Raw genomic sequence first — 18,212 nt, forward strand, 5'->3', positions numbered from 1 at the left:
GGGCAGAGTAGAGGGGCAGGAGAATCTCTCTCAACCTACTCACCACAGCCCTTCTAATCCATCCCAAGATGCCACTGGCCTTCTTGGCCACCAGAGCACATTGCTGGCTCATGGGCATCCTTCTGCCCACCAGGTCCCTTTCCCCAGAGCTGCTCTCCAGCAGGTCAGTCCCCAGCCTATACTGGTATGTGGGATTGTCCCTTTCCACATGAAGACTCTACACTTGTCCTTGTTGGATGTAATTCAGTTTCTCCCTTCCCAACTCTCTAGCCTGTCTAGATCTCAACTGAACGAAGCAGGCAACATTTCACCTCCTGTGTGAAGTACTTGTTGGTCTTGCTGCTTTGGTTCTGGCTTTACCTATTGTAGGACCACTACAGCTAAGGTTTGAAAAGCAAAAGCATACCCATAGAAATGACCTCGGACGAACTCCTGGATCCTAGCCTTGTACATGGAGTGCAAATTCTGAAACTCATGCATTGCTGAGAATTTCTTAATGTTCAAGCCATTTGGGGTGACAACATCTGGAAAAGCAGAGAAAAGGCAGAGGTAGACATCTTCAGAGCCAGGGAAATCGTTAAGAAAAGAACCAATGTGTCTTTCAGTTCTGGGTAACTGAACAGGTTATGGACTGGAATTATCACAGTATCATATCATATCACAGTATCCCAGTATCATCAGGGTTGGAAGAGACCTCACAGATCATCAAGTCCAACCCTTTACCACAGAGCTCAAGGCCAGACCATGGCACCAAGTGCCACGTCCAATCCTGCCTTGAACAGCTCCAGGGACGGCGACTCCACCACCTCCCCGGGCAGCCCATTCCAGTGTCCAATGACTCTCTCAGGGAAGAACTTTCTCCTCACCTCCAGCCTAAATCTCCCCTGGCACAGCCTGAGGCTGTGTCCTCTTGTTCTGGTGCTGGCCACCTGAGAGAAGAGAGCAACCTCCTCCTGGCCACAACCACCCCTCAGGTAGTTGTAGACAGCAATAAGGTCTCCCCTGAGCCTCCTCTTCTCCAGGCTAACCAATCCCAGCTCCCTCAGCCTCTCCTCGTAGGGCTGTGCTCAAGGCCTCTCCCCAGCCTCGTCGCCCTTCTCTGGACACTTATGGAACCCACTGTCTGGCACAGTGGTGAACTCCAGAAGTCTATTGCATATGGCACTCTGCTGTCTATAGCATTGAAGTGGCTTTGTACCATTTTGACCTTGTAGCATACACCCTGATGACCGGCGAGGTGTCCCCTTGCCCTTTTGTCCTGTCAAGCCTCAAGCAATGTCTCCACTGAGGCACATGGTTTGGGTGCAATATGCCTTTTACCTTTTTGTTCTTGATTGCACTGCTGTCTGCTTCATCAATAGAGATTGAAAGCTCTTGAAAGCTGAAGGTATTCTACACTCTATAGCACCAAAGAGGTATGTTCTGACATGAAAATACAGCCAGCCTCTCCTGGGATCCCAGTGCACAGGGTTAGCTCCTCACACACAGCAGGGACCAGCCTCTCCTGGGATCCCAGTGCACAGGGTTAACTCCTCACACACAGCAGGGACCAACCTCTCCTGGGATCCCAGTGCACAGGGTTAGCTCCTCACACACAGCAGGGACCAGCCTCTCCTGGGATCCCAGTGCACAGGGTCAGCTCCTCACACACAGCAGGGACCAGCCTCTCCTGGGATCCCAGTGCACAGGGTCAGCTCCTCACACACAGCAGGGACCAGCCTCTCCTGGGATCCCAGTGCACAGGGTTAACTCCTCACACACAGCAGGGACCAGCCTCTCCTGGGATCCCAGTGCACAGGGTCAGCTCCTCACACACAGCAGGGACCAGCCTCTCCTGGGATCCCAGTGCACAGGGTCAGCTCCTCACACACAGCAGGGACCAGCCTCTCCTGGGATCCCAGTGCATAGGGTTAGCTCCTCACACACAGCAGGGACCAGCCTCTCCTGGGATCCCAGTGCACAGGGTCAGCTCCTCACACACAGCAGGGACCAGCCTCTCCTGGGATCCCAGTGCACAGGGTCAGCTCCTCACACACAGCAGGGACCAGCCTCTCCTGGGATCCCAGTGCACAGGGTTAGCTCCTCACACACAGCAGGGACCAGCCTCTCCTGGGATCCCAATGCACAGGGTTAACTCCTCACACACATTCCTCCTTCTACTGGTGGGAGTACAATCTCTTGCTTGCCTATGATACAGGACTTGAACATTGCTTTCAGTTAAGGATGCCTGACATTCAGAGATTCCTGTCCCTTTCCCCAGAAGTAGATGTTTTCATGTCTAGTATTAGGTATCTGACCTAATGCAAACCAAGAGACTCAAGATGATCTTAAGTACAATCAGTTCTCCATATGCTGTCCAGGATTCTTGTCTGACATTTCTCATGCAGACACCACAGCTACTTCTAATGAATTCTTTGAAACGTAGTCTGCTTCAGCAGTATTTCTATTTCCCTGCCAGGTAAAGTGATCTCTTTATAAGAGATCTTTATAAGATCTTAGTCTTATAAAGTGGTTTGAGACTCTCCAGGTTAGGCAGCAATAGGTAAAAATATAACCTTTGCTTGCAACCATGAAATACCAACAATTTTACTGCATCTCTCTTGAAATACCACATTTGCAACCAGGAAATCTTGACTTGTTAGGTACTCTGGGTTTGGCTCCCAGTGACCAAAAAAAGGAGGATCTTGGTGAGCCTCACAAGAAAACTGCTGCCCAGCCCTAGGAACTGCTCTGAACAAGGACTTACGTAGCCTCATACAAGTCTCTCTGTAGAGCCTCCCTACCCTCAAGCAGATGTATGCTCCCACCTAGCTTGGTGTCATCTGCAGAAGCACTGAAGTACTGAATCCCACTAGAACATTTTTCCACTCCTGATTTTCTCCTAGGCTTTAGAGTGCCAGTTGAATTTTTCTCTAGCCCTGTCAATATGAAGCATGACACTTGTCAACAATTTTTTAACCCAAACATTAAATATATTTACTTGCTTTCTTCAAAGTTACAGGAATAGACACAAAAAAAAGGCCCAGGCCTCTGAACCTCTGTGCATGGAACTTTCTTCAGCTTGAACTGATGTTCTACCTGTGAGCAGACTGTAGATTTACCTTCACAAATTAAACTGGATTCAGACTCACTTCAGTCTCCTAAAATCCTAGAACACAAATAGGACTTTTAAGAGTAGGTGATGTGAGGAGAAGGCTAATACCAGCTTCAAAAGTGTGATATTCAGAGGGCAAGTCTCACCTGGCCTTTTAAGATGGAGTGACTACATAAGGGAAGAGCTATGGATGTCATCTATCTGGACTTCTGCACCAGCCCCCACAACTTCACTCTCTCTCAACTGGCATACTGTGATGGTTTGGTAGTTACCCACCCCCTCACTCTTATGAAATCACTCAAACTAGAGTCAGCCAGCTGGAAGTTAAGGAATGAAGCTTTATATTTACAGCTTAGCACAATATACAAGCAGATATTTACAGTCTACACAGAACTATACAAGTTAAAAGTAATACAGAAACACAACAACCCTTCCAGAAATCAGAGTCCCCAGGAGGGGCTCCCAACCACCCTTCCACCTTCTTTCCACCCCTCTACCTTATCATGCAAGGTGAGTTTGGAGGATTAGCAAGGGGGCTAGAAAGCAGAAGGATTAGTTACACAGAAGCAGCCCAGGGCACCCCCTGTGACAGAGACACACACACACACACACACTGACACTCCCACTCTGTCTTATCTATGTTTGTGTTCTCGTTATTATACATCTCAGCAAGCCTCTGAGTGAAGTAGACATCACCACTCTTTCCTTCTCACAGCCTATCATCTCATCTTTCTCACTAAGATATTCCAATTTGCCATAAACTAGCACAGCATATGAACATTTTTGTTAAGTTTTAAAAGGATGTAGCACTCATCTCTAGCAAAGCAACACATCTCACACTGCAACAGCTGCTGAAAAGTAGCACAGAATCACAGAAGGTCAGGGGTTGGCAGGTACCTGCAAAGAACATCCAGTCCACCCCCCGCTGCCAGAGCAGCAGCATCTGGAGTAGATCACACAGGAATCCATCTGAGTGGCTTTGGAATGTCTTCAGAGAAGGAGACTCCACAACCTCTCCAGGCAGCCTGCTCCAGGGCTCTGGCACCATCACCATACAGAAGTGCCCCTTCCCACTGAGGTTCCAGCTTGTACCCACTGTTCCTTGTCCTATCACTGGGCACTACCAAAAAGAGCCTGGCACCTTCATCTTGACATCTACCCTTCAGATACTTACAGACATTGATAAGATCCCATTTCAGCCTTCTCTTCTGAAGACTAAACAGCCCCAGTTTACAAAGGTTCCACCTTCTGCTTTTGTCACTTGAACTGAGTATGCTACCATCACTAGAAATCCTGCTATAGACATAACTCCTGAAGCTAAGTCTTTGCAAAGAAAGCCTAAGATCCATGGACTTCTACTGATGTGCTCCTGAAATGGTACTGACTGCAGCTAGTAATGGTGCTGAACTTGATTTCTTCTGCATTGCAGCTAATGATGGTGCTGAACTTGACCTCTGCACTGCAGGTGATGATGGTGCTGAACTTGACCTCTGCATTGCAGATAATGATGGTGCTGAACTTGACCTCTGCATTGCAGGTGATGGTGGTGCTGAACTTGCCTTCTGCATTGCAGGTGATGATGGTGCTGAACTTGACTTCTGCATTGCAGGTGATGATGGTGCTGAACTTGACCTCTGCATTGCAGCTAATGATGGTGCTGAACTTGACTTCTGCATTGCAGATAATGATGGTGCTGAACTTGACCTCTGCATTGCAGGTGATGGTGGTGCTGAACTTGCCTTCTGCATTGCAGGTGATGATGGTGCTGAACTTGACTTCTGCATTGCAGATAATGATGGTGCTGAACTTGACCTCTGCATTGCAGCTAATGATGGTGCTGAACTTGACTTCTGCATTGCAGATAATGATGGTGCTGAACTTGACCTCTGCATTGCAGGTGATGATGCTGCTGAACTTGACCTCTGCATTGCAGCTAATGATGGTGCTGAACTTGACCTCTGCATTGCAGGTGATGGTGGTGCTGAACTTGACCTCTGCACTGCAGGTAATGATGGTGCTGAACTTGACTTCTGCATTGCAGGTGATGATGGTGCTGAACTTGACTTCTGCATTGCAGGTGATGATGGTGCTGAACTTGACTTCTGCATTGCAGGTGATGGTGGTGCTGAACTTGATTTCTTCTGCATTGTATGTGCTATTGGAATGCTTTTCAAGTGGTATTTCTTTGGCAAATTGATTCTTCTCTGCAGTACAGGCAGACATACTGCATGTACATTAGCACTGCTCTCTGTGTTGGCATACCTGTCTCTATTACTTTCATTCAGTCTGAGGAAATGTACTCAGAGGAAATATTATAATAACAATCATCATCATCAAACCCCAAAGGCAATTCAAGACTTACCAGGATTTCTCTTAAGCATGTGCTCTGCTTCTACAGCTGTTATCTGTGAGACTGTGGTGAACACATGGGCACAGTGTACAGACGCCCGTTCCATACAGTACCGGTGGTAGATCTGCCTCTCTCCTGCTTCCTTGTCAATGTCAAACTGTTAAATAATAGAACAAGAGAAAAGACACCTGTGTGATGTGCTCATCACCACAAGGAAGGTCTCTCTTTTAAGCTTGATTTCCCCAGGGAATATGCATCAGGTGATTATGGTGTTGTCTTTCTGGTTTTTTGAACTGTTTTATCAATTTTAAAGAGTTTGAAGAAGCAAGTGAGGTCTGAGTTCCTGCATGTTAATGAGATGATGGCAGCTCTGCAAGGGAAGAAAACCATAAATAAATGATCCTATGAAAGGTAGGGATCTGTGCTGTTTGGCCTGCTGGCTGGCAATACAGAGAATAGGAGCCCGAGGGGTAACCTCATTCATGGTTATCAAGATGTGAAGGCCAGTGTCAGGACAGAGCCAGGCTCTGCTCAGGGATATCCAATGATAAGACAAGGGGCAATGGGTGCAAGCTGGAGCAGAGGAGGTTCTGCAGGAACATAAGGAGAAACCTTTCACTGTGAGGGTGGCAGAGCCCTGGAGCAGGCTGCCCAGAGAGGTTGTGGAGTCTCCTTCTCTGGAGATACTCCAAACCCACCTGGATGTGTTCCTGTGTGACCTGCTCTAGGTGATCCTGCTCTGGCAGGGGCAGGGGTGGACTAGGTGATTTTTCAAGGTCCCTTCTAACCTCTAATATTCTGTGATTCTGTGAGTAAGTCATGCTGCATATTGCCTGGGCTTTCAGGAAAACTTAGGAGGGCAGGAAAGTTGCTGGTAGCTGAAGATATAGGGTTGAGAAATAAAAATGGAATGGGGATGAGGATAACACCTGGGTACTGAGCAGAACGTTGGGAGTCATGGCTAGGTAAGAGGGAAATGGAGTTGTGATGGACAGGTAATTCAGTCACAGATCCCAAGGGAACAAAGTAAATAGATTATGAGATACTTTCTGATACTCCTCCAGATGCGCTTCCCCCAACTCAGTCACTGTTACTTGCTGCTCCTCTTCCTTCAATTTGAGCCCCATTAATTTCTAGAGGCAGATGTAAGCTAAATTGTCAGATATGATCATCTCAACCACTAAAGCATTTCTAAGTCACCTTTAAGCCTTGCAGCTGCTCTTTTAAAAACTGAGTTTACATTATCCTGGTGGAAGAAAATGCACAATGCCTACTGAGTGAGCTCATGCTTAAAGGTTCCCACTAATTATCACTGATTAATGATGCCCACTGCAAAAATCTTACAATGTAGGCTAAGAAAGAATAAGGCTAAGGGGATGCCAATGATGACAATTAAATTACAATCCTCTTAGTCTTACCTGGTGTTTCACTTCAGGCAGCAGAAGTGTTGATCTCCTAAGGTCAACGGCATGGGCACCAAGGAGGCATCCGAGTTCCATGGAGAGTAACAATGACTCTCAGTGAGCTTTGTCATTACCTCTGCCTAATGCTAGGTGCAGTCTGATTTTGATTGCATTTGACTCTGCAACTTCATTGACCATAATAGATTTAACCACTATTAGAGGCTGGGCAAACAGCACTTGCTATAGTTAGAGTTTCCAGGCTAACCTTTGCCACGGCTGCTTGCTTTCAGTACTTCAGAGCTTAGCCAGAAGTAAAGCTATTTTAGATCACTTTTTTTTCCTTCTTCATTTACTTGCTTAAGGTTGGTATAGAACATATGTTAAGAAAGTTCAGCAAATCTGAACCACTTCAGGGAAAAAGATTTAAGCAAATACTCCCCCCCCCTTTTTTTCATTATTTTTAAGTGTCTATCTACACATGTGGATATCTGTGGCTGTTTGAGCTGATTTTCTAGCTCAGACATAGGGGAGAGGTGAACATTCCAGGGGTAGGCCATAAAATGGCAACAGTGGATAAGTAAATACAATTTCACTGGAGCATCAAGAGCTTTATGTCTAGAAGCACAGCTTGTTCTTTCCCCCCCTTGCTGGCTTCTGCTGCTTGAGCTGTGCCTGCCTCCTATCTTCCCCTGCTGCTGTTTTTGCTGCTTTGCCACCGCTTGACCCCGTTCCCATCTTCCTTAAGGTTATTACATTTTTTTTCTCTAGTAGTTTATTTCTCTTTATACTGTTATAGTTAAACTATAAGAAATACAATTTCATCTTTCCCTGACTTTCCAAGAAAAAATCCGTGTTGTGGTGAGTTTATTCTACTGGGTGAGGGATCCAGCCTAACCCAGGATAACAGCTTACAACTCTTTTGTTCATAGAATCATAGAATCAACCGGGGTGGAAGAGACCTCCAAGATCATCCAGTCCAACCTAGCACCCAGCCCTAGCCAGTCAACCAGACCATGGCACTAAGTGCCTCATCCAGGCTTTTCTTGAACACCTCCAGGGATGGTGACTCCACCACCTCCCTGGGCAGCCCATTCCAATGCCAATCACTCTCTCTGGCAACAACTTCCTCCTAACATCCAGCCTAGACCTCCCCCAGCACAGCCTGAGACTGTGTCCCCTTGTTCTGTTGCTGGTTGTCTGGGAGAAGAGACCAACCCCCACCTGGCTACAGCCTCCTTTCAAGTAGTTGTAGACAGCAATGAGGTCACCCCTGAGCCTCCTCTTCTCCAGGCTGCACACCCCCAACTCCCTCAGCCTCTCCTCATAGGGTTTGTGTTCCAGGCCCCTCAGCAGCTTTGTTGCCCTTCTCTGGACACCTTCCAGCACCTCAACATCTCTCTTGAACTGAGGGGCCCAGAACTGGACACAGTACCCAAGGTGTGGCCTGACCAGTGCTGAGTACAGGGGAAGAACAACCCCCTTGTCTTCCTGGCCACACTGTTCCTGATGCAGGCCAGGATGCCATTGGCTCTCTTGGCCACCTGGGCACACTGCTGGCTCATCTTCAGCTACTATATACCAGTACCTCCACATCCCTTTCTTCCTGGCTGCTCTCCAGGCACTCTGTCCCCAGCCTGTAGTGCTGCTTGGGATTCACTTGGCCTTGTTAAATCTCATCCCATTGGCCTCTGCCCACCCATCCAGCCTGTCCAGGTCCCTCTGCAGGGCTCTCCTACCTTCCAACAGATCCACACCTGCTCCTAGCTTGGTGTCATCTGCAAACTTACTGATGCTGGACTCAATTCCCTCATCCAGATCATCAATAAAGACATTGAACAGGACTGGGCCCAGTACTGATCCTTGGGGAACACCACCAGTGACAGCTGCCAACTGGATGTGGCACCATTCACCACCACTCTCCTTAGTCAGTGGCTTTCAGAGGACTGTTGCATGTTTGAGGTGTATGAAGAGGGCTGGAGTCTTTCTCAGGAGTGACTGGATCCAAAGGGCTCGATGTTCAGATGGAGACAGGTGTCAAGTGGTGTCCCTCAAGGGCTGTGTTTGGGCCAGAGCTGTTTAATGTTTTTCAAGAATTCCATGTCTATTGACAAGTATAAACTGAGGTCAGAGAGTTCTCACATTTCATTTTCTCTGACTTTTCAGCAGGTTCCTTCATCCATAAGTAAAGCAAGACCTTGACCTTTGACCTCCCCTTTAGAGTGGAGTAAGAAACCTCACTGTGCACTTACGAGCAGGCTAGATGGGTCACTTCAGCAAATAAGCCTTAGACAAGTTGAAGGACAGGTTAAATGGAACTTAATTGATGAGACAGTGCAGGAGACAAATTTAGTCCACAGAGTACAGCACCAAGACAGCTGAGCTTGCTGTGACAGTATTAGCTCCAGAATTAGAGCAAGGTGGGACATGGTGATGTGTTGAGCCAACATGCCGAAATCAATCAGGACACCAGCGCAGAGAGTTTGCTCTTCACCCTCCAGACCAGCGTTTCTGCTCAGCTCTGTCTGAAGGCTTGCCTGCTCCATCTCAGGCACCTGTGAACTATGCTCCATGGCATTCATGTTCACCAAGAGTAAATCAAAACCTCTGGGAAGTGCCTCAAGCTTCCTCTTGTTCGTTTGCTGTTCTCAGCAGATGGGAACACTAACAAAGGCACAACTGAAAGCTGCATGAAGAGAAGAAACACCTCTGAGGGACTATAGATGTTTATAGGATCATTTAGGTTGGGAAACACCCTTAAGATTGTTGAGTCTAACCCATGGAGTCTAAGGGTTGATCAAGTGTTTAGTCTTTGTAAGTCACTGAGGAAGCAACTGAACTTCTTCAGTGACTTTTAGGGAGTAATAACTTCCCTGTATTTCTATTGTGACTGTTAGGGAGTAATAACTTCCCTACATTTCTATTGTGACTGTTAGGGAGCAGTAACTTCCCTACATTTCTATTGTGACTGTTAGGGAGCAATAACTTCCCTACATTTCTATTGTGACTGTTGGGGAGCAATAACTTCCCTGCATTTCTATTGTGACTGTTAGGGAGCAATAACTTCCCTGTATTTCTATTGTGACTGTTAGGGAGTAATAACTTCCCTACATTTCTATTGTGACTGTTGGGGAGCAATAACTTCCCTACATTTCTATTGTGACTGTTAGGGAGCAATAACTTCCCTACATTTCTATTGTGACTGTTGGGGAGCAATAACTTCCCTGTATTTCTATTGTGACTGTTAGGGAGTAATAACTTCCCTACATTTCTGTTGTGACTGTTAGGGAGCAATAACTTCCCTACATTTCTATTGTGACTGTTGGGGAGCAATAACTTCCCTGTATTTCTATTGTGACTGTTAGGGAGTAATAACTTCCCTACATTTCTGTTGTGACTGTTAGGGAGCAATAACTTCCCTACATTTCTATTGTGACTGTTGGGGAGCAATAACTTCCCTACATTTCTATTGTGACTGTTGGGGAGCAATAACTTCCCTACATTTCTGTTGTGACTGTTAGGGAGCAATAACTTCCCTACATTTCTATTGTGACTGTTAGAGAGTAATAACTTCCCTACATTTCTATTGTGACTGTTAGGGAGTAATAACTTCCCTACATTTCTATTGTGACTGTTAGGGAGTAATAACTTCCCTACATTTCCATTGTGACTTTTAGGGAGTAATAACTTCCCTATATTTCTATTGTGACTTTCAGGGAGTAATAACTTCCCTGTATTTCTATTGTTTCCCCCAGTGAGGATTTCCCCCTTTCTACACTGACTGTTATAGACCAAGCAGATTATTAGGAATGTACATGATGGCAAAGAGGGGAAATTGCCTCCCTTAGAAGGCCACTATAATTTCAAAGCAAAACAAGAAGATGCTCCACAGGCTGAATCATAGAATCAAGCAGGTTGGAAGAGACCTCCAAGATCATCCAGTCCAACCTAGCACCCAGCCCTAGCCAGTCAACCAGACCATGGCACTAAGTGCCTCATCCAGGCTTTTCTTGAACACCTCCAGGGATGGTGACTCCACCACCTCCCTGGGCAGCCCATTCCAATGCCAATCACTCTCTCTGCCAACAACTTCCTCCTAACATCCAGCCTAGACCTACCCCAGCACAACTTGAGACTGTGTCCCCTTGTTCTGTTGCTGGTTGCCTGGGAGAGAGGCCAACCCCACCTGGCTACAATGTCCCTTCAGGTAGTTGTAGACAGCAATGAGGTCACCCCAAGCCTCCTCTTCTCCAGGCCAAACAACCCCAATGCTTCGGAGTAAAGCTTACATCTGCTGCAATGCAATTTGGAGGAAAAATTTCAGCTCATTTCTGTTCTTCCTATGGATCCATGTGATAATTGTAACATTTCATTCCTGTCTTTAAAAGGTAGTATGTTAGGGGATGCAGTAGGTAATCACTGAGCCTCTCAGTGTGACATCGTAAGACGGTTAAGGCAGTCTGTGAACGCCTAAGAGGAGGATATGAAGCAGTTGTAGGATACAGGTCTTCTGCTTCTTCTGGAAACAGTGAATGCTCACTGAAGTAACAAGTCCAAAACAGACAGTCTTACTTCAAAACGATAAAGACAAATTACAAAGGACTTGAAAAAGCACAAGAGGAATGATTTGAGAGCAGAAAAGGAGGCAAGATATACTAGCTATGGAAACACTTCTCTGAAGGAGAAATTATTTGCTCCTGCCTGATGCCAATACTGTTCTATGCTTTCATGAAGCAGAAAGGGAAAAAAAGCATGATAAAAGGCAGTGGAAATTAAACCACAAGCTCAAACTAGAATAGTTTTTATAAGGAGCAACTTTGTGACACCTTTGCATAAATAATACAGAATCCCCTCACCACTTGAACCTTACTTCAGGAGCGGGTAATGTTTCTGTAAGCTGTTTGTATCTCAGATAAAAGGTGCAGGGTGCTGCACTTTGGCCACAACAACCCCATGCAGAGATACAGGCTGGGGTCAGAGTGGCTGGAGAGCACCCAGACAGAGAGGGATCTGGGGGTGCTGATTGATAACCACCTGAACATGAGCCAGCAGTGTGCCCAGGTGGCCAAGAGAGCCAATGGCATCCTGGCCTGCATCAGGAATGGTGTGGTCAGCAGGAGCAGGGAGGTCATTCTGCCCCTGTACTCTGCACTGGTTAGAACACACCTTGGGTACTGTGTTCAGTTCTGGGCCCCCCAGTTTAGAAGGGACATTGAGATGCTTGAGCGTGTCCAGAGAAGGGCGACGAGGCTGGGGAGAGGCCTTGAGCACAGCCCTACGAGGAGAGGCTGAGGGAGCTGGGATTGGTTAGCCTGGAGAAGAGGAGGCTCAGGGGAGACCTTATTGCTGTCTACAACTACCTGAGGGGAGGTTGTGGCCAGGAGGAGGTTGCTCTCTTCTCTCAGGTGGCCAGCACCAGAACAAGAGGACACAGCCTCAGGCTGCGCCAGGGGAGATTTAGGCTGGAGGTGAGGAGAAAGTTCTTCCCTGAGAGAGTCATTGGACACTGGAATGGGCTGCCCGGGGAGGTGGTGGAGTCGCCGTCCCTGGAGCTGTTCAAGGCAGGACTGGACGTGGCACTTGGTGCCATGGTCTGGCCTTGAGCTCTGTGGTAAAGGGTTGGACTTGATGATCTGTGAGGTCTCTTCCAACCCTGATGATACTGTGTGTGATACTGTGTGTGTGTATAGGTCTGATGCATGAATTTCCAGCTGAGGATTTTAGGCAGAGAATGAAATGATCTCTTTTGGTCTTCAGACTCAGGTTCACAAGCTGATTCAGCAGTGCTATCAGGAGCAGAGACAGGCCTGAAGTTAAAATGTCTTATCTACCAAAAGGTAGAATGGAAAGATCTTTACTCCTAGCATAGCCTCACTGCCATTGTCTGAATTACATAAGGATTATTCTTTTTCAAATCCAGTTTACACCAAATGTAACTCCCATCCATTGTTACCTTGTGCAAATAGCACTTTCATTCTGGTATACCTCTGCCATGATAAAAAAGAATGAAATTTGCCCTTCCTGCTTTAAATCAGATTTCCATGAGCTGCTCTACTAACAAAGCGGATCAGCTTTGCATAACAGTGAGCTCAGTAACAGCTGTGAGGGGACTGTACTGACTGAGATGATGAGAGCTGCTGCTCCTGTCTTGTCAGCACTAAGGCTCTTGATAATTCATTTTCTTTGGGATTGGGTTTTTTTTTTTTTGTATTTTTCTTTTAGACTTCTTGGGACAGAATTCTCCACCTCTTTGCAAACTAGATTCAGCTGTACTTGTATGAGCCAAATTTACAATGTTGGTAGGTCTAAATTAAAGTGTTATGCATTGGCATGGCAACCTTATGTAAGGAAAAAAAGGCAGTGAAGAATGAGACCAATGTTTTCCTTCTTCTCCTCCTTAGAGCACTTTTCCCATTATCATTCAAAGTGATTGTTTTAATAAGAAGCATCAGAGGCTGAAGCCTGCAAACTTCTCCATCACGCCAGGCCAGTGGTCCACAAAACCATTTCAGATGGTCACCTTCCAGATGCAATTCCAGGTTAGATCACTTGCCAAAAGGGCAGTTCCCAATAGAGCTGTCTATTCACCTATGAACTAGCCTGCATCATCAGTGCCTCTGACAATTTATCAAAGGTTTTGATTTATTTCAAGCCCTAGAAGGGTGAAATGAGACCAAAAAAACCCAACTCCAACCAACAAAAAAAGCCTAAACAAGGCAGTTCCCTTAAACAATGGGGAAAGCAAAGTATTAAGTCTCTATCTGAGAACTTAGTTCCTCCTAAAGAGGAAAAGGCACCACAGGCTCAGAAATTTTCACAGAAGCTCCTGCCTTCTGGACTAGCTATTTTGGTTTGGTTTACTTTAGCAACAAACATAACCTTACTCTCACCAATGTAAAAGCCACAGTGGACACAGGGGGCAAAAAAGCCTTGCCAACTGGACTAGTCAGATCCACAAAACTTCACCCTCAATTCAAGAGAGATGTTGAGGAGCTGGAAGGTGCCCAGAGAAGGGCGACAAAGCTGGTGAGGGGCCTGGAACACAAACCCTATGAGGAGAGGCTGAGGGAGCTGGGGGTGTGCAGCCTGGAGAAGAGGAGGCTCAGGGCAGACCTCATTGCTGTCTACAACTACCTGAAGGGAGGCTGTAGCCAGGTGGGGTTGGTCTCTTCTCCCAGACAACCAGCAACAGAACAAGGGGACACAGTCTCAAGTTGTGCCAGGGAAAGTATAGGCTGGATGTTAGGAGGAAGTTGTTGGCAGAGAGAGTGATTGGCATTGGAATGGGCTGCCCAGGGAGGTGGTGGAGTTGCTGTCCCTGGAGGTGTTCAAGCAAAGCCTGGCTGAGGCACTTAGTGCCATGGTCTAGTTGATTGGATAGGGCTGGGTGCTAGGTTGGACTGGATAATCTTGGAGGTCTCTTCCAACCTGCTTGATTCTGTGATATTGTGAATTCTATGATTCTTGAGCAGAGATACTATCTGAGATAATAATCTGTTAGAAATGAAGCTCATCACATACTCTGCTTGTTACTGAAATCAGAAAGCAGTGACTTTAGAAGAGTTCATGCCAGTAGACAGGATTATCAAGCTCTGATGCAGCTGTTCACTCATAGATTCACAGATTGCACTGGGTTGGAAGGGACCTTCAAATGTCATCTTGTCTAACCTCCCATGTCAGCAATGACACGTCCAAATAGGTCACATTGAGTCTGATCACAGTATCACAGTATTATCAGGGTTGGAAGAGACCTCACAGATCATCAAGTCCAACCCTTTACCACAGAGCCCAAGGCCAGACCATGGCACCAAGTGCCACGTCCAGTCCTGCCTTGAACAGCTCCAGGGACGGCGACTCCACCACCTCCCCGGGCAGCCCATTCCAGTGTCCAATGACTCTCTCAGTGAAGAACTTTCTCCTCACCTCCAGCCTGAGGCTGTGTCCTCTCGTTCTGGTGCTGGCCACCTGAGAGAAGAGAGCCACCTCCTCCTGGCCACAACCACCCTTCAGGTAGTTGTAGACAGCAACTATGATCTTGAATGTCTCCAGGGTCAAGACATCAACCACATCCTTGGTTCCTGTTCCAGTATTTCACCATTCTCATTGTAACAAACTTCTTCCTGATATCCAGCCCAAATCTACCCTGCTCCAGTTTCAAACCATTGCCTCTTGTCCTATCACTCCAAATCCTTCTAAACAGTCCCTCTCCAGGCTTCAAGTAGGGCCCCTTCAGATACCAAAATGTAGCTATGAGGTCCCCCCAGAGCCTTCTCTTCTCCCAGCTGAACAGCCCAGGTTCTGGCAGCCTGTCCCCATAGCAGAGGTGCTCCAGCACTCTGATCATCTTGGTGGCCCTCCTCTGGACCTCATCCATCAGGTCTATGTCCTCCCTGGGGTCCACAGGTGAGGTCTCAGCAGAGCACAGCAGAGAGGCATAATCAGCTCTCTCCATCTCTGGTCACACTTCTTTTGATGCAGCCCAGGCTGCCATTGCCCTTCTGGGCTGCAAGTGCCCATTGCTGGCTCATGTCTAGCTTCTCATGCAGCAGCACCTCCAAGTTTTAGGAACTCAAACATACACTGCATTGAACTTCCTTAGCTCAGGCATAGCCCATCTGTTGTGTCCTCAACAGCCTATAATAAACAACAGTGTTAATTCCAGTGTTCACCATGCTCCTGTGCACACTGTTAAGGGTTTAACATCCAGGTTTCCACTGGAGTAGAGGCAATTAAATATCTCCCAGTCCAGGTGAACTGAGTTAAGACTGTAAGGCTATAAGAATTGTATAACTTCATAGAGTAATGCTGTGTAAGTGCCAGGACCTTGCCTCAGAGACAAAGTGCAGATGGCTTAGGAAGAGGTCAGGAGTCAGGCAACATTACAATTTTACATCTAAAGTGCACCCTTCTATCTTGCAGCAACCTACAGCTCTAATCTACTAGGTTGGTTAGATTTTTCAGTTCCCAGAAAAGGTCCTTTTATAGCTTACAGGCTGACATGTGCCCTCAGCCCACAAAAGAAAGAGTTTTGGTAGCCTACAGTTCAGACCTCTATGTGATGTAGGGAGTCCATAAAGAATCATCACAGTGTGAGAGCCCTTCACTAAATCACTCTTACCTTTTGCCTACAAAACAAGTCAGGCTCCAGGTCAAGTTTGCACAGGTCCAGTGCTTGTGAGGACTATCAGAGGACCATTTGGAGCCTTCTTCTCCAGTTTTGCCACCTGACAGGGGATGGTGCCCTTTGTTCATAGGAATGCTAGAGAAAATATCAGCCACCATGGAGTGTGCATCACTTTGCCTGATCATTGATATTGATGTTCACTTCAAACAGTTTGGGACACAGGACAAAGTCTTCTGTGGTCTAAAGCTTACTTCAGAGAATACATTTGTCCCTTCTGTACTTGTGCCAATTGGCACCTATTGAGCTGTTGCTAGGAAGGTGAATTGAAGTGCTGTTTTCTGCTGTGGAATCCAGAGAAAGAAAGAAACTCTCTGTGACCCTATGTATTTTTAAAAGAAATCTTTCAACTCATCTCATATCTTCTGGTCCTGCTTATCTACAAGGATGGTTTAACAGGGAAGTGGAAGAGTGCCACGCTGTGTGGACACACATACATGTGTGCAGAGGAGTCAGGGCAGAGGCACAGTGGAGTCCAGAGAGCATTACAGTGTCAGGGCTAACAGAAAATACCTAAGTGAAGAACAACACTTTGGTCATAAATGCCCTGGGCACTGTGAAAAGAGAGACTGTGAAGATGCCAGGACTGATCTTTCATCAGTCATCAAACAATCATGTCATGGTTTTGTCTGTGGGTCCCTTTGTTAAATCCTTCAACACTGCAGAAAAGCCCTTGGCCTCAGAGGTGTTCTAGTCAGCATTCTGTGGACTGTGCTGGGGATTAGAAAAGAGAACATGAGGTTTCCTCTTTTCTCTGCATGATCTGCACATGCCTGATTGTCTCTAGGCACAATTAGGCCATATCCTTTCTTTTTTGCACTGCAGCCATCCTCCTGTGTTACCTGGCACAGCACATACTACAGCTCCATCACTCCCATCTGGGAATCTGTTCTGTGCTTCTGAATAAGGCCAGCAGCACACTACTGCTTAGGCCTAGTCTTTGGAAGACACTGTTCTGCAGTGCATCATGCTTCAAACATCCAGCTGACAATTATCAGCTGAGTAATTTGCTTCACTGATTTTAGCCAAGGAAACACATGGACAGTGAATAAAGCAGTTGGTTTAGCCTTTTGACTACCTTTACCACCAATAAGTGCTGGAAAGCAAAAACTTCTTTGTCTCAGTCTGTCTGTAACCATATTAGAAATCCCAGATTGCACAAGGCAGTGCTGAAGACATCTGGGTGCCTGAAGCATTTGTTTGTGTTATGCTTTGAGGGGAAAGGGGACAGTGAAACCCAAATCCACTAGGGAGGTTACCAAAACTCCAAGATACCAATGCAAGTCTCTTGAACTCACAAAATACTTCCTACACCTGCCACTTATGATTAAATCTAACCTGAAAAGCTTAAAAGTAAAAGGACTTATTAGGCTTGCAAGAAGTAGGATGGGGAAAGGAAAAAAAAACAAGAAACTTTCAATGGAGTTCCAGGGTAATTTCAGCAAGAAGAGGGCTATTGGCTGTTTTCTGTACTGACTTTCATTAAGAAAGAGTACCAGGAGGTTGCATCTGAAGTGTCAGATGACTACAGTTGAATAGGTTTTACATTCACTGGTTACTCTTGCTACTAGCAGTAACTCCCAAACCAGAGCAATCAGCTCAAGCAATGGATGCCTTTCCTGAACACAAAGAGGAAGATTCTTAAAGACACTTGGCTTGCAGTGATGTCTGGGTCTCTAACTCTCCCCTTGCTGTTGAGAAGCACCCCAAGCCATTGAAAGGAAGGTTAAGAATCTCTGTTGGCAATCCCATACTGCTGCAATATTAGTGGCTCTGCAGTGTGAACGTGGTTCAAGAAAGCTCACTGAAGGCACTGCAACTAATTCTAGATTCCACTGAGCTTTAAGATCTGTCACATGACATAAAGGCACACATTCCTGTGTAAGACAGCATGATGTTACAATAGAATCATAGAATCATATGAAATTTCTTGTTCTCTGGAACTGACAACCTTTTAGTCAGCTGTGGGTCAATCATATGTGATCACACAAGATGGAAAATACACAGTATCACAGTATCATCAGGGTTGGAAGAGACCTCACAGATCATCAAGTCCAACCCTTTACCACAGAGCTCAAGGCCAGGCCATGGCACCAAGTGCCACGTCCAGTCCTGCCTTGAACAGCTCCAGGGACGGCGACTCCACCACCTCCCCGGGCAGCCCATTCCAGTGTCCAATGACTCTCT

General features: G+C 46.5%; 1 protein-coding gene across 1 annotated transcript in view; it reads right to left on the reverse strand.

The window, feature by feature from the left end:
- The window catches only part of GYS2 (glycogen synthase 2), a 59,719-nt gene that overhangs the window by 21,832 nt on the left and 19,675 nt on the right, over window positions 1-18,212 (reverse strand). Inside the window, exons 6-7 of the mRNA XM_064155931.1 lie at window positions 5,457-5,601; window positions 407-524 (exon numbers count right to left, since the gene is read on the reverse strand). Coding sequence (XP_064012001.1) covers window positions 407-524; window positions 5,457-5,601 — 263 coding nt within the window. The remainder of the gene's footprint in view (window positions 1-406; window positions 525-5,456; window positions 5,602-18,212) is intronic.

The sequence above is a fragment of the Pogoniulus pusillus genome, chromosome 15 (assembly GCF_015220805.1).
Source record: "Pogoniulus pusillus isolate bPogPus1 chromosome 15, bPogPus1.pri, whole genome shotgun sequence".
NCBI lineage: Eukaryota > Metazoa > Chordata > Aves > Piciformes > Lybiidae > Pogoniulus > Pogoniulus pusillus.